The 12291-nt window shown below is 39.8% G+C and overlaps 1 protein-coding gene across 1 annotated transcript in view; it reads right to left on the bottom strand.

Moving 5' to 3' along the window:
• Window positions 1–12291, bottom strand: part of TAC3 (tachykinin precursor 3) — a 202495-nt gene that overhangs the window by 109607 nt on the left and 80597 nt on the right. The window contains exons 2-3 of the mRNA XM_044083652.1: window positions 4424–4564; window positions 3027–3129 (exon numbers count right to left, since the gene is read on the bottom strand). Coding sequence (XP_043939587.1) covers window positions 3027–3129; window positions 4424–4537 — 217 coding nt within the window. The 5' untranslated portion in view covers window positions 4538–4564. The remainder of the gene's footprint in view (window positions 1–3026; window positions 3130–4423; window positions 4565–12291) is intronic.

Below are 12291 nucleotides of genomic sequence, written 5' to 3' on the forward strand. Positions count from 1 at the left end.
TTTCAATGTACCAAGGAGATACAATGTCTAAAATTAGGGAACTTTCTGTATTGTCTCTAGGGTGAAATAATTACTAGTCTTGAAATGTGAAGGAATGTAAATGTTTTATGACTTCCAGCATCAGCCAAAGATCTGAGGTCTATGTATTTTTGCAGGTAGATACTAAATACTGTCAGCTTCCAGCTTTCGGGGTTTCACCTGGGATAGAGTCAGATGACAATAAATGATGTAATTCTTCAAGCAATCCTAGCAGTAATATTTGCAATATTAATTTAAAAAGTCTCTTAGTGAGACAAAGCATTCTGTATTCTGTCTTGGACCTGACAAGAACCATTCACTACATCTGCCTTGTTCTGATGAAGTAAGTTTTTAGGGAACAGTACAATTATCTTGGATATAGTCAGGAATATAGCAAAGCTTAGTTTAGATATTTTACTTTATTTATTTGAGACTGTCCTTCAATGTTGTTTTATATATTTCCTGTGATTTTGAACTCTGATATCACTGTGAATATATACTAAGTATTTTCTTGTTCTTTTATTATTTATTATTAAATATATATAAACCTTTCATTGTGGCTGATCTATCTAGAGATATTTAAGTTTTGAGAGTACTTGCATATTTATTTGGTAACACTTTGTGGGCTACTCATAATAGTCTTGCTCTTGGTCAAACTACCATTTGGGTTAATAGTAATAGTACAAAGTAAGATTGGACACCCTTTGTTAAGGGCCTTCAAGTAGCTGATAAGAAGTTGGCTGCTGGCAGTGATAACTACCTCATAGTCTGGGCAAAAGGGGCATAGCTAGTAAACCTGTGCCAGCCTTTCCCAGGTGTGTGTGTGTGTGTGTGTGTGTGTGTGTGTCTGTCTGTCTGTGTAAATCAAACCTCAGTGTGTGTGTTTCAGCTACTTGGGCAGGGACACAAAACACTGGTTGGACAGAGAGGATGCTGGAGGTCTTGGCTTGGTCACTCAGCTGAGACCTTAGCTCTATAGATGTGCCAGTGGGGAGTCTTACTGGGGATTTGGAGAAAGAACGAGAAACCAGCCCCGAACTGACTGTGGTCTCTCTGTACTCTTAAGGGAAAATCTACTTGATGCAGATAGCTGCATCTGGAAATACTGTGTGTGGACCTGTCATCCTCCCAATGTACGTCCCCCACTGGTGCCAGTGTGAGGACTGAGGCTCTTTGATTACTTGTCCAGTGGTGGTCATCAGAGTGATCATGTATAATGATCTAATTTTGATAGCTATATTGTTGACATAAAATCAATATATTTTGATTGTTAAAAATGTTAAGCTCCTTAGGTTGTACAGATGGAAGTGAAATACACAGCTGCTTAATATCAGTATAGGAAAAATGGATTGTTTCATGCAATGTTTTGATGTTAATCATTGCTGGTGCAATATCTAATTGTACATCAACAATGCTTTCCTTGTTTAAGTTTTATTTTGCTGGAAAGAGGAAAAAAGAACAAAAGAGAGAAAACATTTGCATATGCCAACATTGCTCATTCAGAGCAAGTACAAAAAGAGCACCTGTTATTGTAATCTCTCATTTCTCTTTTCTAGTTAACATTTCCTGCATGGAATTATCAAAAGTCGTAGGTCCCTGAATCACAAGATCGAATTCTATAAAAGAGAAACTAGCTTTGGTGTGGATCAATGTGTGTGTGTGTGTGTGTGTGTGTGTGTGTGTGTGTGTGTGTGTGTGTGTGTGTGTGTGTGTCTAAACAAAGAAGTGCATGCTTTTTTATATCTTATATTACTTAGATGTGCTGATATATAGAAACACTTTATAAGCTTGAAATCCTGAAATATCGAATTTCAGAATCTCGAGCCTATAAAGTCGAACAGATGGAAATTGCGAACCCGTAAATGTCGAATTGGGCAATGTTGAACCTGCGGTATGGATAGTGTGTTAGGTGAGTGTTGTTTATTTTAGGGTTTTGGGGAGGGATTGTGTGCTTGTGAGTGTGTTGGTATGTTTTATGTGTGGGTTAGGGTAGGTAGGTTAGAGTGTGAGTGTGTTAGTGTTGGGAGTGGTGGTGTTTGTATGTCTGTGATGTGTGTTTGTGGGGGTGTGTGTAATGTGTGGTGCTGGGCTGTCTGTGTTATGGAGTGTAGTGCAATCACGGAGTTAGTATATGCCAACATTGCTCATTCAGAGCAAGTACAAAAAGAGCACTTGTTATTGTAATCTCTCATGTCTCTTTTCTAGTTAACATTTCCTGCATGAAATTATCAAAAGTCTAGATATATTAATAGTATATATTAGTAGAGGGGTGTGGGGGTGCAGGGTGGCTTGCCCCACTGCATATAGTAAGGGTAGGTGTGTGTGTTTAGTTGTGTGCGTATGTGTTGTATTGCTTTTTGTACAGTGTTGGGAAGTGTGTGTGTCTGTATGTGTTGTGTAGTGTGTGCTGTGTCTTTTCGCGGTTTTGTGGTTTCGGGAGTTTGGGTTTTGCGGTTTTGTGGTTTCGGGAGTTTGGGTTTCGTGGTTTTGTGGTTTCAGTTATTTGGATTTTCAACTTCATGGTCTCGAGATACTGAAATTCGATATTTCAGTATTTTGAGATTATGAAGTGAATCCGTTGATATACATTGCTTCAAAGCACGCTTAGTCTGACCCACATTGAAAGTTGCACATTTACATTCTACTAAATATAGCATTCACCTGGTATCACACATGACAAGTCCTCTTATCTCAAAAATATCAGGAATATTCTAAGTGAAATGGTTAGTCTGCAATAAATGACTGCAAGCTGAACACCTTCTATACTTCCTTCTCCCTTTAAGTACCATAGAGATACCTTCCTTTTTGTTAGTGTTACAAACCACATTAAAAAGGTTAAAATACTGGGTGTTTTGTACAGATTATTGGTGTTTAAACACACTCAAGTGGAACTGTAGATATTCTGATGCACTTTTATATTATAAGAGACTCAAAATTAGGTTAAAATGAAAGAAGACATTGATAGTAAAACACCAAAACACTGGGAAAAAAATCAAAATTTAGCTTACCAATATTTCGTTTGCCCATCAAACCCACAAATCCATCATGGGAAAGTCCGTCAAAGAATCTTTTCATCAGCAGAGAGGGCAGCTTACCTGTAGTGTCTGATGTCTTTGGAAAAGAGAACAAGAGTTGCTATTTTAGAGATATGACATGCAGAGTTTTATGTATTTAGTCCAGAGTTACATCTAATCCATTACCTCCTCTAATTGATGAGCTAATCTTTATTATCAGGTAACACCTGCTTGCATCACAGTAATCCATCCCTCATCCCCATTCCATGTTTGTAAAGGTATTTGCTACATCAAAGATTCTAAGTGATAGGGGACAGAGAGCATAACTTGCCTGAAGTACAAATCACTGCTTTGAAGCCATAGTTCAATGTAACTTATTTTTGTGATGTTTAGTAGAACAGGCACTGATAGACCTCCCATGCTTTCTTCTCTGACATTGCGTCACTTTACTGCACAGGTACAAATCAATTGCTCTGAAGTTCATTAGTGGAACTAGATTTCTTCTATGATGGGTAGGATGTTCCCGTAATGATAGGCAAGTATTTAAATTAGACTGCAGTGCGTGGTTGGAGGGACTATACTTAGCAAATATATAGGGATGCAAACTGTTGCTTGGCCATCATAATTTTATGAACTAGTCCCCCCTCCCTACCAACAAGCAGATATCTTGTTTTTCTTGAAAGGCCACACAAGTGGGGGGCAGAGCAGATAGTTGCTGTCTTGTGTTTCCTTGTATATAGTTCAGCAGATTGCCCAATATTCAACCATAAGTGTGCTATGGTGTATGCACACTGGGGTGGGGAATATACAGGCCGTGACACAGTTAGTTGTAGCAGCAGTGAATCATCCATTTACTACACTGTGGAACATTTGAGTAAAAGAAGTAGCAAATAAGAGGGCAGAGATGCAGGAAATGAAAGATTATTAGAGAACTGAGAATGCCACAGTCCTGGAAAGAGTGTGATAGAGGCTGTTATATGCAGATAGGATTTGGACATCTTTTATCCATATTGTATTGCAATATTACTTATAATGCATGCAGTACAGTATGACTTAAGTTGCACAGTATAAACATGTACATTTAATGTTGAAAAGACGAGTGTCAGAGACTCTTAATAAAAGCCTATTTGGATAAGTTTTACAAAATTATCTGTTAGTGATGCGCACATTACTAATGATGTAAAATAATTAATTTTCACCATCTGAAAAATCTGATTTAATTAACACTGACTCTTGTTTAAGGTTACTATATATTTGTAAGCTACATGTTACTAAAATTTATGATGAAGAGTGCATGTGAAAGAATGTAAGAATGCATTTTCTTCATCCAATGAACTATTTGTCTGTACCACACATGCAGTATGTGAGTGTGTGCAGCTGTGTTCTGTTACCTTTACATGAAGGCCACTGGCAGCAGGTTCTTCGTCGGACTCTTCACAGTATCCCTGACATGTCTTCATGGTGGTTAGGACTGAAAGCAATACCAATAACAGCATAGTATTCATTGCTTTTGTTCTCTTTGCTGTATAATGCCTGTGGAATAAAACAAAATGATATTTAGATATTCTGACAAGTTATACATGATGGCTTGACCTAGACTATAACAACATAATCAGAATGCAATAAAACAACATGCTGTTTAGCTGTGGACTAAAATAATATAGCTTGAGTGTTATGTCTGTACATCAAGGCAAGAGAGGCTGTTGATCACTGGGAAAGTTAGCTTTGCTTCTTGTAGTAATTGCCATGGATTACAGCAGATAACATTCTGAATCATCACTTTATGCAGCATCTCCCTGTATTGGAGATCCCCTGGTCATTTTCTGGGGTGACACAGAATCATTTATCATCGTCCTGGAGAACCCTGGTCACTTTCAGCGGTGGCACAGAATCACATATCATTCTCCTGGAGATCCCCTGGTTACTTTCAGGGGTGGCATAGAATCACATATCATTCTCCTGGAGATCCCCTGGTTACTTTCAGGGGTGGCACAGAATCACATATCATTCTCCTGGAGATCACCTGGTTACTTTCAGGGGTGGCATAGAATCATATATAATTTATAACACAGCTTACTGCTCTCTATTCTGCCTTGTTTATGTGCTGCCATCTTGTCCCACAAAAGGTTCCTACTGCAGCTCTTTGTTATGTATGTCCCGTTAATCAACCCTCACCGTTAAATTCACTTATTCCTGTAGGGAAACTGTAGGTGTCAGCTGTAGTGACAACCTGAGGACTTGAATCACTGGGTCACTTCTCATGTGATCTCCTAGCAAACTTCTTCTGATTTGAACAGACCACAGATTGAATCAATGATTTATTAATATATTTATATATTTATGTATGTATGTATTTATTGGGATTGTCCACCTGGTAGACAATTTTGTTAGTAGAACCTTAAGAAGAAAAAGATCTCTGGCAAAAAAAATGCAAAAAGCACACAATCATATAATCATAATTAATATAGCTTGGAAAAAATAAATGAGAAATTTGAACACACAAGAAAAATAGCTGTACTGGAACAAGTACTACTGAGATGATTACTGACTTTAGGCAATAGCTGTTGAATTAGAAGACATGATGATTAGATGCATACATAGCTAAACTGGAAGTGATACTATAAAAAGATTATTGCAATATGATGGCAAATGATTGTTCATTGGACATGACAGATTTACTGTGATGCAGACAGAATTATAGATACAATTTTAACAAGGTCAGAAAAAAATAAAAATCAGATGTAGGGAAACAGCTGTTTTATTATAACAGCACGGGTGAATAACTGCACAAAGAAAACTAAATAATGTTGGCATATAACAGATGAACTGGTATAGTAGATGAGATAAGTTTGATAAGGGTAAAACAGAAGAGGTTAAGGATGAAATTTATGGCAGATGAGATACATTGTAAGGGAGGAGGAAGAGATGCAGTATGTTTAGTGACAGTCCCACAGATGCAGTTCCATTTCTTTAGAAGTCTTTATTTTTTTATTTTTCATGTTATTTTTTTTCATTTTTGTTAAGTGATTTATAATGATATACAATACAGATTCTGTATATTTGCTTTTGTGGACCAGCTTGCTCACGGGGACCCCCATGCACGTCTACAGACCCTTGTCTTCATTATACATCAAAATGTACACATAATGATATGAACAATGCATGGGGAAAAACTGGAGAGAAACAACTCACCTATAAAGACATATAATTGTTAGGATTTGCACTGACAGAAAGATATTTTATTGCAACATTTACAGACTGACAGCCTACAGGTACAGGTATTTAGGGCAACTACACTGGCATTGCTTAGTGTTTAAATATAAACTAAAAATTGTAATGAGAATGTAATCATATCTTCAAAGCAGGGCATGAATCTGAGTCCCTATAAAACAATCTCACTGCAGTACCACTCATTTGTCTGGCCAAAAGGCAGTAGCCTTGACATTCATGCCTCACTGCTGTATATCTGGCAGATGAGAATAATCACAATGTCTTTTGGATACTGCTGTGCTTTAAGTAAGTAGTTCATTATTGTATCAGTACAGACGCAGCACGGTGGACAGTACTGACATGAGCAGAACTCAGCAGTATGCACCTTGTCATGAAATCGAGCAAGGGAATGCAAGATGTAAGTGAAAAATCTCATTTGTTGGAGTTGCCTTGATGCAGCACCTGATGTAGCAGTATCATTCCATTGCATCAATTAAATGTATATGGGGAAAATGAAAGCCCTTTGGGTCGTGCTCATGTACAAAGGCACACCATGTAATAAAATGTACATGTGCGCATCAGACATAGCTAACTGACAATTCTTGTATTTCATCAGATATTGCAATGTCCCAAATATTAAGTTCCCTAAATTATTTCTAATGCAGTACCTTCATTCAGGAATATTTGTGAATCACTCGCGTCTGCTTTCTAAGCCAGTGAGATATTAATGAGGTTATGAATCAGTCACTGTTACGGTCCTGGGCAGCTGACTGACAGTTTTGGTCTGTGTAACTAAAGGACCTTGAAGGATAATATTACCTGCAGATGTTAAAGCAAATGTGCCAAGTTAGCACGGAATTCCATAAACAACATGGCATGATTCTCTGCTACAGTGAAAGGTTCATTCTTTACTCATCAAATGCAATTTTATATTAACTAGTGTTTGTTAAAGTACATGAAAAAGGTTCAAGCATTCAGTTATAACCGAATGAGGCAATCTAGGAAAACATTGCTTAAGCAGAGTAGACGCTATATATTATATACAAAAATAGAATCAAATGACCAACTATAATATTGTACAGAAAAAGAAAAGAAAATCTGATATAATAAAAATAGTAAATAGCAAATAACTAATACCAAAAAATTTAAGTTACAATTGACAATTTCCTGACTATGAAGTACTGAAAGAGAATACAAAGAAAATATGGTGGAAAACAAGTTGAGAATATAACTGCAAAATGCTCATAACATGAAATATAAAACTTTTGTGAAAAACTAGAATGAGATTACAGAACAATATGTAACTCATTGATGCTTATGTTGTGTTAAAAGACACGTGGAAAGAAGACTTGGGCTGTGACTTAGGAATCACTTGCACCTGTCACAGACCAAAGACGGATCATGACTAATGAATCCCCTCCCCCATGTACAATGCTTTCCTACTGTTACACTAAAATGATACATTCATAGATTAGTACTAAGCTAACTGCCCTTGTGAGCCATTTTAAGCCTAACCAATTACCCCAGGTGAGAATCAAACCCTGCACCTTGCATTTGTAAGGTAAACACCTTAACAATTATGGCAACCTGATATTTTAAGTGTATGCAGTACGTTGGAAAGTTTGCATAAGAAGCATTGGTGCTGTTGGCAGGGAGGGTTTGCAAGAGTATGCCTGCAGTCTGCAAAATGACCTAGTATGTAGAACTTCTGCCAGCCATCAGTCAGTGGCTATCACTCCAGGTTATCACTACTCAAAATGTATCCCTCCAACTCTGGCCCCTGTATTGGCAACATGCTAGGCCACCGCCAGCCCCAATTCCTGTATCAGCGATGATTAGTGCTTTCAGGCCCTTTCCCCAGCTCTTACAAAATCTTCATACCCTTCCCAGCCTGAAATCTAATGAAGCATGCATACCAGTCACTTGTCTTCACTTTCTTCCCTCCTGTAAGGGATTACTATCTACTTCCCACTCCCTTGACCTGTCAGTGATTACACTGCCTGCTTACATCTTTCTTGGCCTTTCAGTGATTTGTGTCTGTGAGTTATCCCTTCTCTTATTACAGTCAGTTAGAAGAGTTCCTTTTCTGCTTCTTTATACACTGTCAAGAACTATAAGTTCCAACCAGTTTCACACAACCACTCACACACTTTGTTTAACAATTGTTTGGGGGGACTATCTGATCTGCACACTCGGGCACATTAGACATACACACACACACACACACACACACACACACACACACACACACACACACACACACACACACACCCTCTGGCTGGTCCTGTTCTACATACTAAGTAAGCAATTGCAGAAACTGGCTATCTCATAGGTTCATAGGTAGGTACTGGGCTATCTGTCCGAAGGCATATATTAGCCCAGCCATGTTGTGCAGTATTCACCGCCCCTTTGGTTAGTTCCCTAGGCCCTTGATCTAGCAGCTAGTACCCTTGGCCCCTATCTAGTAAAGCTGTTGGTATGATCCCTGGTGTGAACTTTCTGTTACCCATCCACTTGTCAAGGTTCCTCTTGAAGAGTGATAGTGAGAGGCTCTGTCTTATGTAGATCGGGACCTTCTCCATAGCAAGGGAAGTCTTTGCGAAGGGAATCTATCCCTCCAGCATGTTCTATTCATTGTTGTACTGAGGTTTATATCCCTAGAGCGTGTAGCTTGAGTAGATTTTGTTTTGCTAAGATGGAGCATGTTCAACAGTTCTGGGTTGGACATGGCTCTGTATGTTAGACAGAGATCTATCCCTCCAGCATGTTCTATTCATTGTTGTACTGAGGTTTATATCCCTAGAGCGTGTAGCTTGAGTAGATTTTGTTTTGCTAAGATGGAGCATGTTCAACAGTTCTGGGTTGGACATGGCTCTGTATGTTAGACAGAGATCGCCTCTGAGAAGGTGGTATGCAACAGAGAAAAGCCTTAGTTTTTTCAATCGTGCTGCATAGGGCAACTGTTTGAGGCCAGTAATCCTCTTAGTGAGGTGCCTCTGTGGTCTCTCCAGCTGCTGGAAATGCCTAGCCAGGTACATTCCAATTGGTGCATAGTACTCAATAATGGGTCTGATGAGGGAAGAGTAGAGGGGCACCATTACATCCTTAGATCTTGATGCTAACCCTTTCGTGATGAGATGGGTCACATAGAAGGATTTTCTAACCACCTTGGCAACATGGTTATCAAAGGAAAGCTGACTATCTACTTGGGTCCCTAGATCCCTTATTACTTCTTCAGATTTCAGGGGGTTACCTCCTATGTGGTAGTTCGCGGGTACTCTGTTTTTTCCAAAGGGGATTACCACGCATTTTTTAGCATTTAGCTTGAGACCATGGCTTTGACACCATGCATCAGTCTCATTAAGGCCCTTCTGGAGGATATCCATGTCGGCCGGAGACTCTGTTATAGCGCCCAGTTTGCAGTCATCCGCAAACTTGGTCAGCCACAGCCCTTCAGTGCTTGCTTGTACTTCTGAGAAGTATATGCCAAACAGGAGGGGCCCCAGGACAGAGCCCTGAGGCACATCGCTCATTACTGGTCTGGATTCGGACATAGATCCCACTACTCTTACTTTGTGGGATCTGTCTGAGAGCCAGTTTGCGATCCGTCTTGTGACGTAAGGGTTTATGCCCAGGTTGGTGAGTTTATCAATAATACCCAAATGGGGAATGGTGTCAAATGCTTTAGCAAGGTCAAGGTAAGCCGTGTGTAGCTCCTTTCCCTTATCTATAGCCTGAGTAACTGTCTCAAAGAAGTCCACCAGGTTCAGGAGGCATGATCTGCTCTTAACGAAGCTGAACTGTGTGGGGTCAAGTGTTTGGAGGTTCCCAATCTCTCCATTTATGAGTTCCATAATGATTCGCTCCATTGCCTTACAGATCAGACTGGTCAGGCTTATTGGTTGGTAGTTCCCAGGGTCGGTTGTGGGCCCACCCTTGTGCAGCAGAACCACCATTGCTGTGTGCCATTCTATGGGTACATATCCTGTTAAGAGGCTGAGATTGAACAGGGTATTCAGATGCGGGGTTAATTCATTTTGGAGCTTGCGTATGACACAGCCCGGGACACCATCTGGTCCCATGGAGGCAGTGTTTTTAGCTTTAGATAGAGCCTTATTAACCAACGTATCAGTAATAATTGGAGTTACACAATCCCCTGGAATAGTAATAGGCCCTGTAGGTGGTGAGGGGGGGGGGGTTTGCACTGAACTTATCAGCCAAGATGCTGGCAATGTCAGTGGGGTCAGTGTATTTTGTTCCATTTTGTACTAGCTCAGAACAGACCTGAGCATTGCCATTTAGGTTTTTGACGTAACCATAGAAGGCCTCATGGTTATCCTTGGCATCCTTGGCAACCTTCTTTTCGAAATTGGCTTTAGTTGACTTGATGAGGACCCTCAATTTCTTACTAATGCTGATCAGGGATGATTTTTCTACTTGAGATTTGGCCTTTTTTTGTATAAGTCTCTTCCTTTTATTGTATAGTTTGCTTATGGCCGGGGTCCACCAGACTGGTTTCTTCTTGTTTGAGGAAGGAGTCTTGGTTTTATTTGGGATAGCACGGTCCATGCAATCCTGAAGATGCATATATAGTGCCTTGGTGTAGGATTCCGCATCCTGGATATCATTATCCTTCTGCAAGGAAATAGTGAAACTTTCCACTTCTGACGCAAGTAGTTTGAAGTTTGGTTTGGAAAGGTTTTTTACAATGGTTCCTTTGACTAGGGGAGGTGGAGGGGTGAGGACGTCCAGGGTTATCAGTTTGTGGTCTGATCTGACCAGAGAGGGAGTGCTAACCGGTGTGGTACAATGGGTGCCCATATTTGTGATGACTAAATCCAATATGTTGTCCCCTCTAGTGGGAGAACATACCAGTTGTTCTAGGGCATTTGAATTTATAAATTCACCCCTTCCTTTAGTCATCAGAATACTCTGCCCACCCCTTGAGATTTCCACATCCTGAGCCTAAGAAGATTACATCTGCCATCATATTAAACCAGCACAATGCTAAGGTGGTGCAGGATAATTCATCTTACAAATGTAGTGCAGGCCATTCCATTTGGCATATTGCACTGGTGATCCTCTGTTATGTTACTCTCACCAGCAGCCCTCTTACCCTCTATCTAGAACCCATTCCGGGACATTCTGTTTATTCACTAATATGGGGGACTTTGGCTCTGCCATGCCAATAGTCAATGATTATTGTCATGAGGCACACTGCTGAGGTGAATTATGTGTTTTCTGGCTTGTGTTTGGAGGTGCAGGTTGCTTGCATGTCTGCTTTGGAGGGCACTGTTTCTTTTTCAGATTGGTACCTAGGGCCACCAAATATGTTTTTGTGTATTTATGTTTATGTTTTGCTGGTGCTTGTTTTGTAGATCCATGTGTGACTGGTGGTGTGATGCTAGTGTGTCTCTTCTCCTCTTGACTGTCTGTTACAGTCATGGGTTGAGAGCACTTAGCCTCCAGTCTGGCTGTGTATTTGCATCTCTCACAAGTGTTTGTGTCTAGAGGTAAGAGGAGAGGGTTGTCTGTATACATGAGGCAGTTGTGACATTGCCTCAGGATGCCCAATTCCACCAGATGAACTGGAGAGTACACCTGAAGATGACCTCTGGACATGCTTGGAAGAGTGAGTTTCACTTGTCTTGCAGACAGTTGAGGGTCTTATGCTGTATTATAATCATGCTGTCTAAGATTTATTTCTTAGAAAAACTGCATTGCCGCCTACTTTTCGGGGTTTTCTTGCTTGCAAAAGTTGATATCTGTGTTAGAAACAGTATTTAGAACATACCCAGAGCCTGTTTATTGCATTTTTTGTGTTGCACTTAATTTAAAATCATTTTTTCTTAAAATTGCATTTTACCTGCCTCTGACCTAGCACACACGTGTTGGGGTCATTTATTGCACTGTTCTGACTAGTTTACTACTTGTGTGTCTCTGCTATCCTTAAACAAAAACAAAAAAACAAAAACATCTTGCTATTTTCCCACTTTCTATAATTTAAAAAAAAGTTCATTTACAGAGTTGCTGTTCTGAACTGTTTGTA

This window comes from Protopterus annectens, chromosome 9.part0 (genome assembly GCF_019279795.1).
Source record: "Protopterus annectens isolate FY-2018-M chromosome 9.part0, PAN1.0, whole genome shotgun sequence".
NCBI lineage: Eukaryota > Metazoa > Chordata > Ceratodontiformes > Protopteridae > Protopterus > Protopterus annectens.